Source organism: Rhipicephalus sanguineus, chromosome 10, assembly GCF_013339695.2.
Source record: "Rhipicephalus sanguineus isolate Rsan-2018 chromosome 10, BIME_Rsan_1.4, whole genome shotgun sequence".
NCBI lineage: Eukaryota > Metazoa > Arthropoda > Arachnida > Ixodida > Ixodidae > Rhipicephalus > Rhipicephalus sanguineus.
The window spans coordinates 57,900,074-57,915,121 of record NC_051185.1 but is presented as its reverse complement, the minus strand read 5'-3'; the positions used below and the strand labels follow the sequence as shown (position 1 = coordinate 57,915,121).

General features: G+C 45.3%; 1 protein-coding gene across 1 annotated transcript; it reads left to right on the top strand.

Moving 5' to 3' along the window:
* Positions 1 to 821: 821 nt before the first annotated feature.
* Positions 822 to 5,899, top strand: LOC119406405 (zinc finger protein 271). The gene is made up of 3 exons (XM_037673149.1): positions 822 to 1,166; positions 3,311 to 3,362; positions 5,406 to 5,899. The coding sequence occupies exons 1-3, from the start codon at positions 822 to 824 to the stop codon at positions 5,897 to 5,899; spliced, it is 891 nt and encodes a 296-aa protein (XP_037529077.1).
* Positions 5,900 to 15,048: the final 9,149 nt, after the last annotated feature.

The window sequence follows — 15,048 nt, the reverse complement described above, 5'->3', positions numbered from 1 at the left end:
CTGCATTGTCCCAGCTTGTCACTACCTTCTGTAAGGGAGCTGCAACATCTTTTCGCGTATGAAATGTTTCTGGTCTCGCACAGCATTTCTGATTGAGTAATTAAATAGGAGTTCTTGAATTTTGCTTGTATTGAAAGTTCAGTAATTGTGAAATGGCATTCCTGTCACAACTTTTCATTCATTTACTCGAAGCCGTGCCGACACTGCTCATTTAGCCAACACCTATTAGCGCGTGTTGTGAACCTCTGCAGTGAAGTAGGCTTCCACTACAAGTTGAAGACAACTGTGATTTAATAGGCTCCACCAGTGTGCATTCTTGTGTTGTATTGCTAAAGTGCAGTTTGTGAACCTTTGTTTTCATTTCAGTCTACTTTCTTGAAATATAAGAAGCCTTAGAAGAAGTGTTGTGAGATGGCTTCGCATTCCCAAACTGTTTTGTGTACGTTTTCTTGTATATGACTAGCTAATAGCATCCTCAAATTTATGACAATTCTGTGTGGAGATCGCCATTTTCTAATTTCTGGGTCCAGTAGCAGTGAAATGAAATAATGCAATGGCAACTGCAGTTCTACTTACCACCACGAATGCTCATGATGTCATCAAGCCTTTAGCAACATGCGAGAAATACTTTTTGCAGTGATGTGTGAACAGTGTTGTTTCTCTTCTTGTTACGTCCTGTTTCTTTGAGATATTTCCACTCAAATATGGCAGCATGCTTCATTGCTGGTTTCACAACAGCGAGCCATAGTGCTTGCTGGTATCTAAAGCCAACAGCGACCCTGTCTCGCTCGTAATCTTCTTTTTTCTTTTCTGCAGAATACATGACCATACCTGTCAAGCTGGAACCGTCTTTCCAACAAGATTCGAACGAGGAAGTGCACCTACTGCAATATTCCACGCTCAGCGACGCCGCAACGTCCCACAAAAGACAGAACCAGAACAAGTGCTCCTACTGTGGCAGAGTGTTCTCGAGGAAGCGTGACCTGGACGACCACATACGCGTCCACACCGAGGAGAGACCTTACGCTTGCCACCTCTGTCCCATGACGTTCAGACAGAAAAAAAACGTCGTGCGTCACCTGAAAACGCACACGGGCGAGAGGCCATTCAAGTGTCGCTTCTGCGAAAAGGCATTCGCCAGCATGTCAGATCAAAACAGGCACGAGGTTTGCGTGCACACTCGCGCGAGACCTTACAAGTGTCGCTTCTGTCCAATCACATTCGACGTCAAGTGCGATCAGAAGAGGCACGAGGCGACCGCACACAAGCGACATACTGTTCTCATTTACACGCCGAGAGCACCGAAGTGACATTCGTATGGCGAGCAATAGACGAGGGGACTGAATGGGGCATGTCAGGAGGATGCACCTCCGAATGTTAAGGGCATCCAATTTGAGACAGTTGCAGGCGTCACAACTTGTGGTGTGGTTGCCAACGAAATCATTGAATTCCGTACTTTGTAGGGTGTAACGCTGAGCTAGTCGGTGTGGCTGCATAAAGTACAGCACAGCAAAAGATTACACAGGGAGAGAGTAAAAAACCTGGACGAGCGCCGACTGCCAATTGAAACTTTAATCCCAGACCCACTGCTACACAATGACATCCATCACATGAAGTGCTTAGGGAAGGACCGTGAAGGAAAAAAAACAGACATGAACAGAAGGTTAACAAGAAAAGGAAAAAAGAGAGATGACCCCATCATCACAAATTTCGTGTGCCTATGCTCTTCACTAACCAAGACAGTGGCGGGTCGAGTGATGCATGCGTCGAACAAACTGCCGATGAGTGCTACTTCAATAATTTGCAGCTGCATCTGCCCCCTTTGTCCTCCATGCAACTGAACCATACAAGGGGCTTTAAGCTCAGAAGAGATGAGAACATCTCTGGGCGAAAGCAGGGAAGGAACAGTTTAGCGTTGATCTCTGAAATGGGAGACGGACTATAGTCGGATACAACTTGAGAAGTCCAGAGAGGCCCCACCAAGACGGCTGAAGCGCAGCAGCCAATCCCTTTCGCGACTAAAGAAATAGTCTTGCTCATGCACTCGGCAATGTTCTCTGAAGGCGGGGTCACCGGCCGCCCATTTCATGACGTCAGTCTGGAGTGGGTGCCCATTGTTGCAGGCTTGTGTGCATACGCCTTTGAGGAGGAAATGCTGCGGACTTCTAAAGTTGTATCCGACTATAGTGCTGTTACTTGACGGTCAGCAACCGTAGTCGGAACAAGGATACCTCAGAACCACACCCATATGTTGGGAGAAATGCCAGCATAAAAACGGCAGCAATCCTCACCGAAACGAAAACTAAAGAAGGTGTTGCTTAGTGGCAACGATAAATGCCACATCACAACGACTGCACAGGACTCCGTTCACTTCGAACACTAAGGTGCGATAATAAAGTGTTTTTGACCTCTTGTGAGAGTGTTCATTCCTCTGCTGAAAGTACTTTTCATCAGGCACATTTAGGAAGTGTTTCTGGAGTAACATTTTCTAGCTTGAATAACATTTTTATAGCGGAAATTTTGTGCAATGAGGCGATGGAAACTCGTGTTTGGTGAAAATGGATTCCTAAAACTTATCTGAATAAAATTAGTGCATTATCAAATGAAATATGATGTGAGCTAGATACAAGCTACCTCACACCTTTAACAAGCTCATGCTTGCCACACCGCTCCCCTCTCTTGTGTCCACAGTGGCATTCCCCCCAAGTACTGTACTGTGCACTCTCTCCTAAATTTTAATTTGCAATCTGTCAATCGACGACATTAGATAGGCTTAACTGATGACAGTGCTCTGTACTGCTCCATAACTGACGAGCCTCAGCTTATTAAAATGCAGGACTGGGAGGGCAACTTTGTAATTTTCGCTTATATTGACAGGACCTTTGCAATTCCTTTCCACCAACCTAATGATCACAGCTTTTATTTGTACCCCATATAATTGTCCAATACCCATTATTAACACAAAGTATACAGGTACTGAAATTCATGTGATCATAACTTGTTGATAACATTACTAATTGTGCCACTGAATTCAAGGTTATCCTCGTTGCAACCTAGCCACGTCACCTTCCACAACAAAAGTAATAGATTATGAAACGCTTGCAAGAACTAAAGTTGAGTATGCTAGTGCCATTTTTTACCCTCGTCAAGCTACCTTACAATAGTACTTGAATCATTCCAGAACAGTGCCTACAGTTTCACTATTTCTAATTACACTTACAGTTCCAGCTTACGTTACTATGAAAGCCGTACTGTTTGTTTCTCCTCTTGCCTCTTGTCTTAAAAGTGTGAATTTGTGCCTCTATTATAGGTTTTCTGTCATCGCAAGTCTCTCCATTGCCATGTGAATGCCCAAGCACACCGTACTCGTACACTCCAGAAGCCTGTTTTTTTTTCTTCATACGCGCCGCACAAAACTGCACTGACAATCACGCCCACATTGCCTCCAGTACAGCCATAGAGAGTCATTACCTATCGTGCTATATGACAACTGCTGCCTTCATTAACTCACTACACATGTAAAGTTAGTAATGTCCCTCTGGGGCCCTTGACGTATGAATGAATGAATAAACGAATAATTAAGCAAACAAAAGTTTAAAGGCTTGGTTCCAGCTCTTTCTCTTAGTGCATTTTTAGGTTCTTCATTTCATTTAGGATTTCATTTTAATTGAATGCCAAATAAGGCCACAGTGGCCACATATCAATGATGGCTAAATTAAAAAACAGCATTCACTTGGGTTTAATCACACGTTAAAAAACCGCAGGTGGTCAACTAAACCAGAATCACTATGGCGTGCCTCATAAACATGATTTTTTTATTTTCTCCACTAGCCCTTGAAATTTAATTTTTAATTCAGTGTTGGACTTATCAAAGAAAAAGTCCACCTCCAGTATGAGATAACATTTTCCTTTCTTTCAGGTCGTGGAGTTATGAGAGCAACACTAACAGATTCTGGGAATCTGTCCTGTGGAAGTTCATCTTAGCACATTAACACAAGTCTATTGAATCTGCAAGAATACAAATGAACAGCAGCGTAATGAAGCACATCAGTGTTATGGTTGCTTCTCCAGCAGTGTGCTAAAAAAAAAAAAAGGAATAATGTGTGTTGCTATCTATATTCTGTTCTTGTATTGGCTAGCGCCTTGCACCATCTAAAAAAATTAAGAAATGTGCAAAAAACACTTGTAACATTCGTCTTGACTGCATTGTTCTGGCTTGTCAGCAGCATCTACAACGGATGCTCAACATGCCTTGAGGTATCAAATGTTGCCGGTCTGTCACAGAATCCCCGTTGAGTAATTAAAGTTCTTGAATGTTGCTCGTAGTAGAAGTGAAGTAATTGTGAAATAGTATTCTTGTCATGACCTCTTCTTTCTCATTTACTCAAAACCATACACACACTGGTCCTTTAGACGTGTTAATAGTGCTTCGTTTTCTTACGAGTCTACCTTCCTGAACTATATTATAGAGCTTTAGAAGCAGTGCCTCGAGATTGCTTCGCATGCCCAATCTGTTTCTTCGTACAGTCTGTTTCTACGCACGCTCCGTAAAGTCTCCGCCGGCGGACTACGCTACCCGCCTGAAGATGGCCAAGTGGCGTCCTCTGCGACAAAGTCGTGCTGTGACACAAATGTGCCTGCTCTGTCGTATACTCGACGTCTCCCTGACAGCCGCCCCCTTATCATCAGCAGTACGTGTGAAAAAACGCTCCGGTCAGCCGGAGCCTCTGCACACACGAACTAAGCGTCACGGCTCCTCCACCATCCCAGCCGCCGTTGCGAGTTCCTCTCTCTTCCCATGAGTGTTCGCGCACCTCCCCCTCGCACCAGCGAAGACTCCAAACATCTCTGCTCTCTGTACAGTCGCCATTTGTCCAGTGACTCGTGATGACCTCACGCTCCGTCCCCCCCTTCCCCTTTTTTTCTCTCTTTCTTGCCTTCCGGTGACGGGTACCTGTTTCCTTTCTGTCTAGCCTCGCACGTCACCGGAGGGCTCACATTGTTGTGCAAATAAAAATTATTATTATTATTATTACAACTAGCTAATAGCACCCTCAAATTTAGGACTACTCCTCACGCAGTAGTTTGCCTTGTGAAGATAGCCATTTCCTAATACCTCAGTCCACTAGCAAGAGAATGAAAAATGAAATGGCATCTGCACGGATGCTCATGTCAGAAAGCCTTTTTGAGTAACTTTTTAAAGTAACATATGACCAGTGTTGTTGTCTCTCCTTTTCCTGCATCCCGTCTTTTTGAGCTGTTTCTACTGAAGTCTGGGAGCACTACATTGATGGCAGTGCTTTATTGATGGTTTCACAATGGTCAGCCATAGTGCTTGCTGGTGTCTGGAGGCCATGCTGGAAGCAATGGCTATTATGCCTCACTCGTAATTTTTCTTTTTGCAGAAAACGTCGCTATACCTGTGAAGCTGGAACCGTCCTTCCAAGAAGACTGGAATGAGGAAGTGCACCTACTGCAACATTCCGGGCGCAGCGACGCGGAAACATCCCGCGGAAGCCAGAACCCGCGCAAGTGCAACTACTGCGGCAAAGTGTTCCAGGAGAAGTATGACCTGGACAAACACCTACACGTCCACACTGGCGAGAGGCCGTTCGTCTGCCACCTCTGTCCCATGACATTCACGCACAAACAGAGCGTCGCGCGTCACGTCCGAACGCACACGGGCGAGAAGCCATATCAGTGTCGCTTCTGCCCCAAGGCATTCACCAGCAAGTCGGATCAAAACAGGCATGAGGCATGCACGCACACGGGCGGGAGACCATATAGGTGTCGCTTCTGCCCGATGGCATTCGCCGTCAAGAGGGATCAGAAGAGGCACGAGGTGAGCTCGCACGACCTTTGGACTGATCTCAATAACTCACCGAGTGCACTGCAGTAACATTCGTGCAGTGAGCAATAGATGAGGGGACTGTTTGGGGTGTATCAGGAGGACACACCTCCATGTGTTAAAGGCATCTGATTTGAGGCGATAGCAATGACTGTTGCAGGCATCATAACTCGTGCAGTGATTGCCAACAAAATCATCGACTTCTGTACTTAGTAGGGTGTAAAGCTGAGCTAGTCGATGTGCCTGCATAACATTAGAGAGGACAACGTGACAAATAATTACACATTGAGAGAGTGAGAACATGGGATGAGCACCGACTGTCAACTCAAACTGAAACATTAGATGTATAGTGACATTCGTCGCACTATATGTTCCCAGAAGGACTCTTAAGAAGGAAACACATGCAAAAAAGAAAAAAAAAATGAACTAGAAAAGGAAAGAGGGGAGATAACCCCATCACGACAAATTCAGGTACCTATATGCTCCTTGGTAATCAAAGCAACGGACGGCCAAGTGACGCATGCCTCGGAAAAACTGCTGATGCAGGTTGCTTTCATAATTTCCCGCTGCATCTATCTCCTTAATTTGTACAGAATGGCACCGTTGGAAGACAAAGGGACACCTGTGCACGAAAAAGTATTTCCATATTGAATTTCTCAAATAATTACTTTAGCATAGATGTTCACATTGCTGAAGTATACAGTGACACTCGGGTCTTGAGACATATCACATAAGTACAAATCACATTAGTTTGATCAGCAGTGTTCATGCGAGGACTTCTGTTGCCTGTTGTTACGGGGTGATCACACCATTGGCCCCCAAACATTATATTTGCCCCAAACGCTCTTGCCATGACGCAGGTTCTGCATTCGTCATCCTATTAACTGACTGCCATCCATTTGTCTCTTCACATTTTACCCGTAACACTGTGTACTGCTATTAGTCAGCTGCTACTCGGAGCAAGGTGTGGTTAGCTCTTTTGATATTGGCAAAGTACTTCGTATGTTTCGCATAAGATGACACTGCCACAGAGGCTTTACATTACTGGAAGAAAAGAGAGCTGTTAAATCACTGCAAGAGTACAAGAACAAATATGCATGTTTCTCATGTTTGTAAGTATTCCTTGGCTAGTCAATACAGACTTCTGTTCCACTGCCTGGGTATTGACTCTTTATTGCTAATAAAAATTAAAATAGCTATAACTTTTGCTGTCCACTTGTTTTTGACTTTAACCAACTAATGCATCAATGGTGCCAATTCACTGATGACTCATTGTGGGAGGTTAGTTTCCTTTTGTTCTTTTTATGACATTTTTAAGACTGTGATAAGATTTTGTGTGAACAGGGGGAAATTTTTACACAGTCGTGTCTAGGGAGAATAATTCGACCATACAAGGCCAATAAACTTGGTAAAGTTATGTGGGAAGTCAAACTAGAAAAGGAGGCAACAGTTTGCTACGATTATCCGTGTCTTGAGGCTTGTTGCATTTCGTGAATTCAGAAAAATGTGATTGCTTGAAAATCCGGAGATGTGCATTAGATAAATAATGCCCTAAGAATGTCTGAAGTCACAAGGATGAAGGCTGGACAAATCTATATAATTCGCGTGGTAGAAGGTGAATGATATAGCACCAGGCTGTAGTGGCTGAAAAGGTGGCAATGCCACCTTTATTCTAGAGTCCTTTCTGTCTTTTGACACCTTCTCTTATGGTGTGACATTTTGTTTGCTTTTTTAATGTGGCTAATCTTAAAAGGGGGCTTATGACATCTTTCTGTATACCTGAGGAGCACGATGAAATGAGTGCCATACCGAGTTTCAAGAAAGGAGCTGATACGAGTGGAATAATTAATCGTCCGAAATTCATATCGCCTCAACTGTCCCACTAAATATGGCTAGGGAGGTCCAGCCTAACATAGCACCCCCCCCCCCCAAGCTCTGCTTCCTCTGTGCATGACATTACGCTGTTGATCATGAAAACGACCAACATTTATTGGCTGTATGTGTATTGTACGCTGTGTTCTTGCCTGGCACGTTTCAACATTGTAAAGAGTGTCTGGTGCAATTCCCTACCATTACAGTTCTCTGCATGCATCTAAAAGAACAAGCATCCACAAGAATGTACCATCATGAGCAATATGAGCTGGAACACCGAGTTCATGATTATTCAACAATCACCTGTAATGTACTGATATGAATATGACGTACTGAATTGCCAGAGATACCTTTCCCCATGGGCATTTAGCGTCATGAACATTTCTGCGCTTGCCAACTGCGTTTATCCACTATGGCCTTTAAAAGCTAACTTCAGTGTTCCATCTCATATTGGTCACGACCACACAAGCACTGTTTGTTGTGGCATTTTAAAGAACAGGCCAATCACGAAAGAAAATTTTTTTTGTGCCCAATAGAATACACACGTAATAAAATTCGAAATAAACACACACAATTCACATTTCATTGAGTCCTTCAAAGGTGACATGTCCACATTACGGAGAAATATATTTTCTTCCTGACTCTCTGTCACAAATATACGCATGGCTGAGTTTATGTGCTTCCCGATGGGCGTTTGCAGGGGAGTGCAAAATCGCACTTGTCCCCCCCCCCCCCAGCCACACCAGTACTTGCCCCGCACCCCAGCCTCACCAGCGCCCCCGCCCTCCTCTAACGCAATGCAACACGGGTTTGCGCCCCCCAAGACAGATTCCTGCCAACACTCATGTGCTGCCCTATGGTGAATGAGCACGAAGCAAATCCTATGCTCCGAATTCTGGTGCACGCTGCTACAGTAGTCATTTCTCTAAGAAAAATGTAAAATCGCAAGCTGTGCAGCTCAGGTACATTTGGTCTCGACTCTTGTAGGGTTGTTGTAACTGCAGCCACTTGAAGGAGCACGCCACAGTGCAGACAGGAAGGAACGCACACATGCACGTGAACTGTCGCACCAAATGACATTTATTTCAGATCCGGCCTTCAGTGCTGTCCTTGTGAACTATGACCACTCCATATGATGTGTTGCTGGAGCCAACGTTTTGACAAGCGGACTTGTCTTTTTCGTACCGCATATGCCGTACTATATCGCGTATATCAGTGGCTAGCATAATACTGCCCTGCAGCCCACAGGTCAGTATTATGCGGCCCCCGGCATGACATCAGAACCCACCATCCCCTTGCCACTTCCGATCTGAAGGCCGACATGGCAGTTTTGACCTCAATTGGTGTTAGATAGGAACAAAGAAAGATCGCTTGCAATTCGCATTGTGCTTCATCTTCACACTTAGCCAGATAACGTCTTCACATCCTTTGCACAGGTGCAAAAAAGGGGGAAGAAATATTCTTTGTGGGAACACTAAGTCAGGGAAGGACCTCCATCCAAGGAAAAGGAAAACTCGTGTCTGGCTGAAACCTAACCTTTTCCAACAGCAGGCTAGTGAGTCTAACCTTTGTAACGTCCCTTGCTGCAGAAGTTTTGTGGGAGATACGAGCACACTGCTTCCCACAGAAAAACTCTGTCAAATATTACGGGGTTTAAGGAGGGAGCTTGAAGTTAGGGTCTCTGATTTTCAAAAAAAATAAAAGCCATTCGAGTATCGTCTGATTCTTTCAGAATGCTTTTAAGGTGGGGATATGTACCACTTGAAACCGGCTGATCTGCAGACAGACGATGAGCTCAAAGGTGCATTTGACGCAAAAGACACTGTGGAGTTTTACGCTGGCCTCACAGACTCAAAGTCTTTTAGTTTGACGAAACTGCAGCAGCCACGATAAGAGTGTTCAGCAGTACATATGTCTGTGAACGAACTTTCTCGGGAATGACGTTCATGAAATCAAACTTGCGTTCACAGCTAACTGATAAACATCTCCAAGACAATCTGCGTCTGTCGGCGAGCAACCTTCATGTAGATATTTGCGAGTCGGCTAAGAGTGTTCAGCACCAAAAAGTTGCATTGAAAGACTTTTTTTTTTGTTTTTTGTTCGTAACCTACGTTTGTAAATTGCAAGCTTGTGACATGTGTGCTGAAAATAATTGTTTTCTATTCCAGTTTCATGCATTATTGTCAATCCGTGAAATTTTTTTTCTCTTTGCCTGCAAAGACCCCTCCCCCCCCACTGCTTTTCCATGCGGCCCACGCCGTGTCGGCTTCATGCAACTCGGCCCTCCGACTTAAAAGGTTGCCGACCCCTGGCATATATCACACCGAATATAGCAAGAGCATACAACCCATGACAACGGACTTTCTAGCCAGAGAATTAACCACACATTCTGTGTACTGCTTCTTGGTGCCTAAAAACAAGCAAGCAAGCCACTTCTACGTTTTTCCAAAGATTCATAAGGTTTCCATAGATGAATAACTTATTGCGCAAATCCCAGGCAGACCTACAGTGTCCGTCAAGAACACACCTATTAAGCCGCTATCGAAATTTCTAAATCATCATTTACCTAACATACCATCCAATGTTCAAGGTTTAAATGTGAACATATTCGACACAGATCTGTCTGTATGTTCAAGGGACACCTCATTAAGAAGAGAAGCCCGCTTGTCGAAATGTTGGCCCCAGCGACATCCCGTGTTCCAAGGATTTTTGATCGCTTGAAGATTCCATCATCCCCTGAACTTCTACCTCATTTGGACTGTCAAGGTGAGCACACGAAATCGCACGCACACACTCTCACGTCGGTGGCATCTCCGCGGGAACCGTGCACCGTTTCACGTGGTAGTCGAGCGCCGACGCGCTGCGGTACGACCGTGGGCAGCGCTTGCACCGGTAGGGTCGTTCGTCCGTGTGGGACACCATGTGGCGCTGCAGGTTTGACTTCTGGTGGAATGTCGACGGGCAGATGGGGCACGGGTAGGGACGCTCGTCCATGTGGATGCGCACGTGCATCTTGAGGTCATAGCAGCGTGTGAACGTGCGGGGACAGTAGCTGCACACGAAAGGTCGTTCCCCTGTGTGCGTGAGCTGGTGCTGCTCCATGGTCCCCACCTGCGCTGTGGAGAAGCTGCACAGGTTGCAGTGGATCGTGCAGCCACTCACGATCACAGGCAGGGACTGCGTTTGCTGGTCACACATGAAGGGACGGTCGTATGTGTGGGCCGAAAGGACTGGAAGAAGGGCACAAAAAAAGGGAATACAAGCAATTACGACAGGCGAGAAATAGCACATAACGCAACAGGAGGATGAGGTGTGAAGTAAGGCCAAACTCTTTTGGGACAAACATTTCGAAACTCTGTTTAAAAACGAGAGGACAGGAATTAGTGAAATGCGAAGAGTCACATGAACAGTAAAGTGCAATGCATGACTGACCTGTCAATCGACTCCATCTTTGTGTGTCTATGAGTGTTGCATACACGAGAACATGTATCGTCGCAGTGGGATGGTTGTCTGTACAATTATTTGATTTCTACCTTTTTTTTTTTAGTATTTGCAGTTACGTCCCCTTTCATCTGTGCCTATCCTCTTTCTTCGCTTTCATTTTTATTGTAACATTGTTTTTAGTCTTTATTTTTATGCTGTATTTCCACTGCCAGGACAGCTCGATTGTCAGTTAAAAAGTTAGCTGGTAATGATACCTGTAGCCTCTTCTTTCCTCCTTTTTTTGCATTGAGAAGTTAGTCTCCCCCTTTTTTTTATTTTTTACAAAGGGACAGGTAGACTGCTGCAGTGCAGTGCAAAGCATTGAATCATGGGAAGATTTGTGTGTGGATAGCAGAAAGGGGTAGCACAAACACAAACACTAAGAATGTGTCCATAGGAGCACAATATGTGCTCTTAAACAGGGCATCACAGACACGACAATATTGGCGGGTCTAAGAACGAGCAGCTACGCTAAAATCAATCGCCAATTAGCAATATCTGTGAGATAAAAATCCTGCGCACTTCGTGCGCTGCAAGGTCGAAAGAAATGAGTTGTTGATTGGTCCTTCTACTCTCTTCTGTGGCCTCTGAACAGACACCTGACAGACTACCAAATTCACAGATACTGAACACCACTGTCACCATTACTGCATAGTTGAAACTGCAAGAACTCAGTGGAAAACTCAACATTTCTTTCTTTTGTTTGTTTGACACCTGATCTGGTGCAAACTCTCCATACTTATTTGCACCTAACGTTCTGTAATAATTGCATACATCTCTCTTCATTTGTACAGCGGTATTCCTGCAAGCACTTCTAATAAACAGACACTGTATTTGCAAGTAGTGCAACAGCATATTGAAGCAATGGCCTTGGCTGCCCGAACGGTTGTGCTGAATTTGACGGGCAGGATAACACAGGATTTACGGATAAAACAGCTATTCGTTCTATATGGCTCTGTAAAAACTAAAATGCACACAGACCTGTAGTTGGGTACAACTTAAGGACAGGACAGGCCCTGCCTAGATGATAAAACGCAGCAGCCTCTGTGGCTAAAGAAATAGTCCCACTCATCCTCTGATGGCAGGGTCACTGACCATCCAGTTTGTGATGTCAGTCTAGAGCATGCGCTCATTGATGCAGGCTTGTGTGCATTCTTTGAGGTGGGAATGCCATTGCCTTCTAAATTTGTTCCCGACTATAGGTTTACTTTGTGGGTTTAAATGACTTCCAGTCAGCTACCCCAATTGGTAACATATCACACCTAATTATGCAGTCTTGGTTGATTGCACGGTACAGGTTTCAGCATAAAATTACCTGTTCAAGGAGTATGATCATTTGGCACGGTGCCACACGCAGATAAAGCGTACTAGAGGTACACAATAACGTGAGCACATAAAGAAGCATTACACATATATTCTTTACCTCACCAGATGTTCTCAGCAAGAATCACCAGTCTAAGTATCTTCAAGGTGTAAATATTGACAAATTTTCCTATTAAATAACAACAGAGCAATCATTAAATGGTTGACTGCATATACAAATAGGGCTTCTGTATATTTGCTCTAGTAATACGCGATCGAAATTACGTACAAACTTCTTCAGAAGGTAGCACCAATAAATGTTAGAACACCACTCAGTCGTAACTGCACAATTCATCGAACAGCCTGTTGGAGACAACAGCCAATCATCTCAATGATGAGAATTTCCATAAGCCATATAGGCCGAAATATTCACTGAAGGCTTCCTAAATGTTGGGCTTCACTCTCCACCAACAGTTGTGCATGAGGTCACTGTGGGTACCTGCAAAATGCAGACAAGAATGTCGCTTAGTGAAACACGATAGGACCAACTCAATAAAAAGGACTACCAGTAATAAAACAACCTTGGCTGTTTCTGCGTGTGGCAGCAAAGAAGACATCTCACAGCATGAACATGCACACACTAACTTGCACCAGGCACAACCTTTACAATATGCTTGCGCTATGAAATATACAATTGCTATTTCACCATAGTGTTAAAACAAGGACACAAAGAAGTCACATGAACACGTGTGCTTTACTTGAGTCCCTGTGTGGTACAGTATTATTCCAGGATGCCATACCAACAAAGCTGCGTACAACACCATGGCAAGTGAAATGGCCAGCAAGATGCAAGAACGGCCACGTCTTTACGAACAATACGCTCAATCATGGCCTCCCTTGTTTTTGCAGACTTTGACAGAGGTTCAAAAGACATCGCACACTTTCGTGTTATCACACCTGCAGGAGTGGCGCCGGCAGGGGTATGGGGGTGGGGGGGGGGGGCAGATGCCCCACCCCCAGCCCCCCCAGAATTCTCGCCTTAATTAAGTTCCCCGCCTCCCTGCCTCCTCAAAGGGACTCACTTATCGTGGCTGCCCCCCAGCCAAAAAATCCTGGCGCTGCCCCTGCCCACCTACTGAATGCTTGTTGGCCAACAAATGTATAAAATAATGTAGACCAGAGCAGGCTGTGAGCTCTTCCAAAGTGCATTGAACTGCGCCTGTTGTGTAGGTCTTGGTACTTGATAAGCATTCTGTCACCCAGAGTAAGGTTGCTGCCACAGCAGCACTTCATCAAGACAAATGTGGCGATGTGCATGGCAAGCAGAAAGAAGGTGGGAGTATAGTTTCTTCCTTCGAAAGACTATTGGCACTGTGTAATGGTTGCCTGTTACAGAAGAGAGGTGGGAACACAACCTGGGGAACAATTGCGTTGCATGAAAAGCTACCCACTTGCGCTTCGACCTGCCCATTGAGCTTGCTGAACACTTCAAGGTCAAACACATGCACAAAGGCATTTACTGGGTTTATACCAGCAGGAGTAGAGCTAAAAGACAGTTTAATGTCTTTCACTCACTGATGTGTGCTCACGAGCTGGTGAATTCTACAGATACGGTGGCCTAAATATGTATAGCCATGACACCCAGGGGAACTTTTTGCAAAATGGACCAACACAAATGCATTTATATTTGGCCAAGCTGTTGGGGTCCTCCTGCACGACAGGGGTTTATACAGAATTTAAATTTTTGAGGGGTGGATGAGTGCCTGTTTGTAAGAGGGGAGGGGGGGATGAATTGGTGTGGAAGATTTTTTTTTTCTTTGGGAGGGGCGGTGGTATATTCCCGCTAGAAGAAAAGGGCGGGGTGGTGACGGAGATGTAAATCCCCGATGCCTGCCACAGTTCTTGCCAGATATTCTGCGCCGTTTGTGCGCCGGTTGGCTAACAATGACAAGTAGTCGATGCAATAGGGCAGGGCAGGAGGTCAGAGATCGTCGTTGGCACAAAGCTGCAAGGTAGTAGTAGGAAAATGCACGAGCGCAGTCGTCGGTTCCGGGAGTGTTGACGTCATCGTGGCGTCACTATGATGTCGTCATGACTTTACATAACGTGTCGCCACATGATGAAGTCATCACATGCCATCGTCGCTTGGTCAAATGCAGGCCGATCACGGAGGCAGTGCGAAACCAGGTGAGGTGCCTCCAATCCTGGAGGCAGTGCAAAACAACGTTCGGTGCAGAAAGCTTTCGGAGGGGGACGGCTCCTGCAGCTCGTATCACGTGCTGACGGAAATTTTCGAGGTTCCCAACATTCACCGGCAGCTACAGTGTTCCAAAACATGATCCCCAGTGAAGCTACTGCGGAAATCAGCGGAAGAAATGCGTTGAAACGCCGATTCCGCTGCGCCAGTCAAGCGAGCGTGGTTGGAAGCATGTCACCAAGCCGCGGCGGCACCCAGCTCGACCAAACATTACGAACTCCTCAGTCTCGCTCCAGTTCGAAGAGCAATTCTACGACGACACATGGCCCAAAGCTGTTACCGCAAA

Coding starts and splice junctions, on each gene's coding strand:
- LOC119406405 (XM_037673149.1), top strand. CDS start 822: ATGACCATACCTGTCAAGCTGGAACCGTCTTTCCAACAAGATTCGAAC. Junction 1,167..3,310: donor CAGATCAAAACAGGCACGAG/GTTTGCGTGCAC, acceptor CCTCTATTATAG/GTTTTCTGTCATCGCAAGTC. Junction 3,363..5,405: donor TGTGAATGCCCAAGCACACC/GTACTCGTACAC, acceptor TTCTTTTTGCAG/AAAACGTCGCTATACCTGTG.